Source organism: Coptis chinensis, chromosome 6 (assembly GCF_015680905.1).
Source record: "Coptis chinensis isolate HL-2020 chromosome 6, ASM1568090v1, whole genome shotgun sequence".
In the NCBI taxonomy this organism is placed as follows: Eukaryota; Viridiplantae; Streptophyta; class Magnoliopsida; order Ranunculales; family Ranunculaceae; genus Coptis; species Coptis chinensis.
In genome coordinates this window covers 23,008,372-23,015,405 of record NC_141461.1, presented here as the reverse complement: position 1 = coordinate 23,015,405, position 7,034 = coordinate 23,008,372, and the positions used below count along the sequence as shown (strand labels likewise).

Below are 7,034 nucleotides of genomic sequence, written 5' to 3'. Positions count from 1 at the left end.
TTTGTATATATTTATCAATATTTATGATTAATTTTAGATTTAATTAATATATTTATCATCGGTTTGGTTGGCTGAAATTAATCGATTTAATTTTAGATTTAATTAATTTTATAATTTTCAGTTCGGATCGGTTTGGTTTCAGTTTGTAATATTATTATCGGTTCAGTTTCGAATTCTAATTTTTTTTTATCGGTTTAATTCGGTTTTGAATTTCCAATTTTTTTATTGGTTTGGGTTCAGATTCTAATTTTTTTTTATCGGTTTAATTCGGTTTTGAATTTCCAATTTTTTTATTGGTTTGGGTTCAGATTCAGATTTTCCAGAATCCGACTCAAACCGATACATTAACACTGCTTTACCGGTGAAACTAGTAGCTCAGCTGCTTGCAAGATACTTCTTATCATTTTACTAATTTCCCTTTATTATCTTAGATCTTATCCTATTTTCTGAAAATGTTTAGTACCTTAATTGTTCTTATGTATACTGCAAAGATCTCTAAATATTTTCCAATGTGGGGAGGTTTCCCTGCCCTGCTGGTACCTAAGAAACCGCCATATGTCGCTCTCACGGTTTGTTCTCCAGCTCCACCTAAAAGTTTCCTTACCAAGACTGAGTCTTTATGATGTTTGAGCACATTCAATGAATCAACACAAGCCACCAATCAATTGCTCTCTTTCAAAAATTAAATACAGACAAAATCCAGAAACACCCCATTAAGAGGGGAATTGATGTGAACCTCAACTCATAAACAGCAACCAAGTTCCAAATGAGAAACCCCTCATGGCTTTCCCCCCCTGAAACCTTGATCTACAAAGGGGTCCAGAGGTCCCCAAATTATAGTATACCCAGCTGTGAAGGTTCTTCCTGTCACCACCAACACTCATCAAGGCTAAGAAAAAACAAATTCTAACCACCCATATGCTTGCAGGCTTGCAGCCATGCAGGGGTCCATATCTTAATATACCGGCCCACCTAAGATGCAGAAACACCTTCCGTCAAAGGGAACTAACAAGAAAAAAGTTACTCCAAACATTTTTCTTTATGTGGAGTACTGGATGAAATCGATAATAAATGAATGGACACGTACTTGATTTGTTTCTTTGATTTTAAGAAGATGACATACATCTACCATCCATACATTTGAGAGTTCATCAATTATGTTTTACAACTACATATGATTCAAGTATCGTACATCACAGTACAAATATTTAATCGAGTGCTGTTTCAAGAAGATTCATAGGGTTTCTGAAGAACATGATATACAAAAACTGCGTAAGCAGAAAGAACTGATGAGTAATTGTTCTCTGTGAGTTACAATTCAACCTAACAACCTTGGAAATTTTAGACAATTACGACTCACGCTATAAGGCTTATCTTCTAAAAAAATACTTTAAATGCATTTATCTGCATCAAATAATTATTGGTGATATATAGAGCATGGAGAAAAGCTACAAAAATTGGATATATTATCACTAGCACATAAAAGAGTCACATTTACAGATAATACAAATGATATATGCAAAAGCCAGCTGGACGGAGAGAAGCAGATGAGTTTTAATTCACCTTTAGCTCGAGTTTGGGATTGCTCTAACGCTCTTCTTGGCTTTCTTGCTTTTTCCATCTTGCCCCACTAGCTAGGGTGCCGCTATCATACCCACTACTGTCACCTGACTCAGTCGTCCGCCTCAGACTGTCACGATATGGACGTCCAGGGTCTCGCCCACCTCGACGATCCTGCTTCGGGAAAGAACAAAATAGAGTGAGAAAACAACAATAAGGACAGGACAAGAGTTGGAACAATATGGAGCATGATAGTAACATGAAGTCATCAAAGACCAAAAATAAATTGCCAATTGTACACAAAAGACAGCCAATGGGTTGTCAAGAGAATACTCCTACATGCTGTGTTTCATGTACAAGTGGTACTCTCGCTATGTAACACTTGCGACTTATCAACGAATCAGTCAGTTAATAAATTTGTTTCAAGGAAAAAGATGACATCTAATCTTATATTGCCCAAAATCGGTGTATATATCAGCAATTCAGCATAATTTGGTTGTACAAGGCTATCTTCCAATTACCAGTTTTTTGCTTGAAAAACACATCCTACAATAATAAAAAGACAACACAACAAACACATGCCCCACAATAATGATTTTCTTGAATTTAGCTGAGTGAGGAAAAGGACAGTAGGTTATACTTCAATTACAAGTTTTTTTTTTCTGCATCTATAAGTTGTGGAGAAGAAGTGAAAGTGCAAATCATTTTAAGGAAATGGAATTTAAGAAACAAAATAGGAACTTCTGAAATGAAATGAAAAGAAAAAGATTGTGGCCATACATCTCTGAAAGGGAAATCATCTGCCTCAAGCATATGTATCACATGCCCCATTTTCGGCCTCTTCTGCGAAGCAGGGTCTACACACTTCAAAGCTACTAAAAGAGCCCGCTTCAATGCCCTCGATGAAGGTTTATCAAGCATCTTAGGATCCAACACTCCCTCTGCATTCCGGTTTGCAACCATCGTTTTAAGCCACTCAACTAGATTGACCTGAAAACCACTAATGTCTGAGAAATTGAGGATAAAAAAAAAAACCGTCTAGAAAATTTTTAGAAGCTATGCTATGATAGAATATCTGGTCTTTATTTCTTAGAAGCAACAAATGTTCATACTTAACTATACATACCTCTCCAGGAGGCCGGCTGTAATCAACTGGGTTTCTGCCAGAAATTATCTCCATAATAAGAATACCAAAACTGTATACGTCACTGCGCTCGTTCAACATTCCTGTACTAGCATATTCCGGAGCTACATAGCTACAAAATACAGAAATTGAATGTTTTCAGTTTATCATTACCCCCTCTTGGTCCAAATTCATGCATGCCAACTGACTTTTGATGCAACCTCGGATCATCCTCATTTTCAATTAAGGAGTCTAGGATGTTACATCAACATTTTAAGAAAGTGCAAGTATAGTTATTATATTAAAAGAGAGTTAAATTTACCCAAATGTTCCCATTACACGGGTCGTAACGTAGCTGCTCTCTGAACCCAAAAGTTTTGCAAGTCCAAAGTCAGATACCTTCGAGTTCCATTGTCTATCGAGTAAAATATTGCTTGATTTAACATCACGATGGACGACCTTGGGTTCAAGCCCCTCATGAAGATATGTCAACCTAAATTCATAATGTCAGTAACCAAGAATGCAGGTTTTGGATGATGTAAGGAACTCAGCAATGACGTTAGTAGATCAACTATGCATCGTACCCTTTTGCCGTTCCAAGGATAATGTTCATTCGAATTTCCCATGTAAGAGGACTGTAAGGACCTACATCTCCATGAAGCCACTGTTCTAAATTTCCATTGTCTACATACTCATAAACAAGCATCCTAAGAGAGAATCAAACAAGTACATCAAATAATGCCCTTTCTCGTTGCAGTTGAAGCCAATCTAACATTGCGACTAGCTCTTTGAGCACAGATGCATCAAAAAACAAAAAGAAACAGCTACTCTACCTAGCACACTACCAAGATCTGAAAATGTGAGACTGCAATGACATTGAGTAACAGAATAATGTACCTATGAGCTCCTTCAGCACAGTAGCCAAGTAACCTCACTAGATTCTTATGCCGAACACGCCCAATTGCTTCAACTTCAACCTTAAACTCTCTCTCAGCTTGTCCCCTTGATCAAAACAAAACCCCAATCAGCTGAATTATAAGTTCATGCTAAAAACTCCAATAACAGTCAATGCCAATATATCCATTCCCAATACCAACTTGGGTTTTCTTCAAAATTACACTACAGCTCAAATTCTTATCAAATTACAAACACCAAATATAATGCATATAATTCAAGCAGAAGTACCTGTTATTTAGCAAATTCTTCACAGCAACTATACTATTATCAGGCAAAACACCGCGATAAACAATACCATATCCACCTTCTCCTATAACATTCTCGTCTGCAAACTCATTCGTCGAAGCCTCAAGCTCTCTAAGAGTATACCAATGTCCCCAACCCAAATGTGACACTTCAGGTACCACCATTGGAGCTTGATCAATTAATCTACTTTCTCCACTTCCATGTGAAGACCCTCCACCACCGCCTCCATTCCCGCGTTCGGGGTACAAAATTCGATGATCTTTCCCTATCTCAATATGAATTCTATGTGCCCCAAGTTGTGTATCTTCTTCAGGGTGAAGAAGCAATGCTTGCTTTTCAGTTTTAGTAAAATTTTGAGCACTTTCAGGTGTTGGGTTTGCTTGAATTTCAGTCTGGTGTAGCACCACATGATCAACTCTAATTTCTTGAATTTCTTTTGACACATTTGGAATTTTAGTCTTCTGAAGAGATGGTACCTGTTTTTTGTTCTTCTTGTTGTTGTTGGTGAACCATAGTGAGATTAAAAAGAGAATGAGAACAAAAGCAGCTCCAACACATATCCCAAGAACAACCCAAAGTCTAAGTCCAAATATTGAAGTTCTTTTTGATAACTGATCATTTAAAAATGCAGCTTTATATTCAGACATTTTTTTTTCCCAAGAAAGAAGAAATGGTCAGTTGTACTTGTGAGGATAAGTGAGAAGAAGTAGGAAGGGAGTGAAGAAGAAGAGGTACTACTGTAGTAGCAGCTGTCATGAGGATAGGAGTAGGACCTTGTTGGAATAATAGGTTCCCCACTAGTTTTGTTTTTAAATGTAGTGCCATGCTTTAAATGGACATACATTTTATGTTAGATTTTTGAGTTTTTTAAGATTTGTTATACATAAAGGAAACTGTTTATTAAGTTGATGAATGAAACACAAAGTATTAATTGAGTAATGACAAATAGAAAGATTTGATTAGTGTGGGATAAGAAAAATGTGAAAATTAAGGTTGATATGATGATTACTATTAAAATAATTAGTGAGGTAGGGAAGTGGTGATGATTGATTAAGGCATTATTATATTGTTGTTTTGGGTAGGTAGGTATGTATTGCCGTATTGGACAGAGTATGGTGATATATTGGACAGAGGGGTTATGGTGATATAGTATACTTTGGACCTCTCCAGGATCTTTCTCCCACTGGCCACCCCAAAAAGAGGATATATATTAGTATACTTTGGAGAGGATCTTTTACCAAAAGAGGAGTACGTATATGGTGGAGGGAATTGGGCACTAATTTTAATATTTTACGCAAGAAAGAAATTAAACTCAAAACCACTTCCTTAAAGGCTGATTGATTGGATAGGCCGCTTAAAATGAGGGCGGTTTGTCCGAGTATAGTGGACTCTATTTGGGCTAATAGGCCTGGATCAATAGCGAGCCCAGACTAGGAAACGGTCGGTTGTGATCTAAATTAGGACTCACGTCAAACTCCTATTAAATCGCCACACCAATCGTCCCAAGCGTTCATCATTTTACTATCTCCATCAGTTTTAATCAGGTATGCATTGTTCGTTCTCTTATGTCAACTATTTTTTTGTGTTTAAGTTCTAAAGTGCAACTCTCAACTTGTAAGTCTGCCGACATACACACACTAAACACTCTTATGTAGTTGGAGAAAGTTGCACATCGACATTATTCTGCATACATAACAAGAGTCTGCTAGCTGCTTCGGTTTTCAGTGCTATGAGTCCACAACAAGTTCCTTTTTCTATGGACTGTTTTTTTTTGTGTTTCTCTTCAGTTTCGACCTTGATCGATATTCATTGGCTCATTGTGCTTATATTATCGGGTAAAGTTTGAATCAGACAGGCATTATATGATTTGATAATTGTTCAAACTCTTACTGTAAGATTACTAGTATGATTAAGAAGTTACCTTCTCCTATGATTGATTTTTACCTTGTTCGGAAGGCACCGCAATGAAAGAAACTTGTTTAAACTTTTGTTGTTTCCTTTTACCTGGATTGTGAGAATCTTTTTGTTTTTTTCCCCAATAAGATATGATTAAATTAAAACTAGTTCATCCTACGATGTTGGTAACAACAATACTATTTCGTATTCATCTATTGTATTATACTCAAGATTCATGACTAACATTGTATGTTGCGTTCAAAATTTTACTTCAGGGTATTCTTTTGAAACACGAAAGAAACATAGAAGGAATGGAAGACGCTCAATTGGATTGAGAACAAAATGAATATGTTCAACAGAAGCCTCATCTTAGACACACGGACGGAAGAGCACTGGGTTCCTAAGCACAAGCCTCATCCTAGACACATGCAAGAGAAAAAGTGCGGAAGCTATCAACAACAAACTAGCTTAACCCTTAAAGGTTTGAACTTTCTACCAACAAAGTATTCAACAACTCTCCAAGCAACAACCCAAGATCAACACAATATCAACAACAAGATAAACATAATCAATAGTAGAGAATAAGGTAAATAATATACTCACACACAGGACTAGATATATGTGGTTCGGCAATGTGCCTACGTCCACCGGCGAGCTCTATGATATATTGGATGAATTAGATAGAAGATTACTAAGAGAAACTTTCTCTTCACTCACTTAGAATGATTCACTCAACACTCATAAAGAATGTTCTCTCTCAAATCTCTTGTTTGTTCTCTCAAGATCTCTCTCACTTAGAAAAGATTACTCTTCAACAATCTCACCAAGAAATTGTTCTCTCCAACAATCTCACAAAGAAATTGTTCTCCAACTATCTCACAAAGAAAAAGTTCATCTCAACAATCTCACAAAGAAATTGTTACCTAAGTCAAAACCCTAACTCTTCTTTTTATAGTGGGCTGAAATTTCAGTGTAGAAAATACAATCTCGATTTACTGGCAAAATCTCAGAACTTGGTGTGTAGAGGCTAGGGCGCGTGCGCGCCTTGGGCAAGGCATATTGGAGCACGCGCACTCCCTCTTCTTGACCGACTTCCAGTACTGTTGTTTCGTGAAAAGGGAAAAAAACTAACTTCTTTTCCATGGTATGGGGCGCGTGCGCCCTTTAGGCTAGGCATATTTGAGCGCGCGCGTGCACTTTTCTCTTTATACGAACAACACCGAAACAACCAAAACAACATTCTCGACCTCGG

The 7,034-nt window shown here is 37.1% G+C and overlaps 1 protein-coding gene across 2 annotated transcripts; it reads right to left on the bottom strand.

Moving 5' to 3' along the window:
* Positions 1-1,378: 1,378 nt before the first annotated feature.
* LOC147492152 (putative serine/threonine-protein kinase At1g01540) lies at positions 1,379-4,690 on the bottom strand. 2 transcript variants are annotated; one of them, XM_086565824.1, is made up of 7 exons: positions 3,869-4,690; positions 3,581-3,685; positions 3,268-3,390; positions 3,006-3,176; positions 2,687-2,816; positions 2,341-2,550; positions 1,379-1,737 (listed from the first exon to the last, which is right to left on the bottom strand). In XM_086565824.1, the coding sequence occupies exons 1-7, from the start codon at positions 4,531-4,533 to the stop codon at positions 1,588-1,590; spliced, it is 1,554 nt and encodes a 517-aa protein (XP_086421950.1). In that variant the 5' UTR covers positions 4,534-4,690; the 3' UTR covers positions 1,379-1,587. The 2 variants fall into 2 exon arrangements, with proteins under 2 accessions (XP_086421950.1, XP_086421951.1); XM_086565825.1 differs by having other exon boundaries at positions 1,379-1,734.
* Between the last annotated feature and the right edge of the window lie 2,344 nt (positions 4,691-7,034).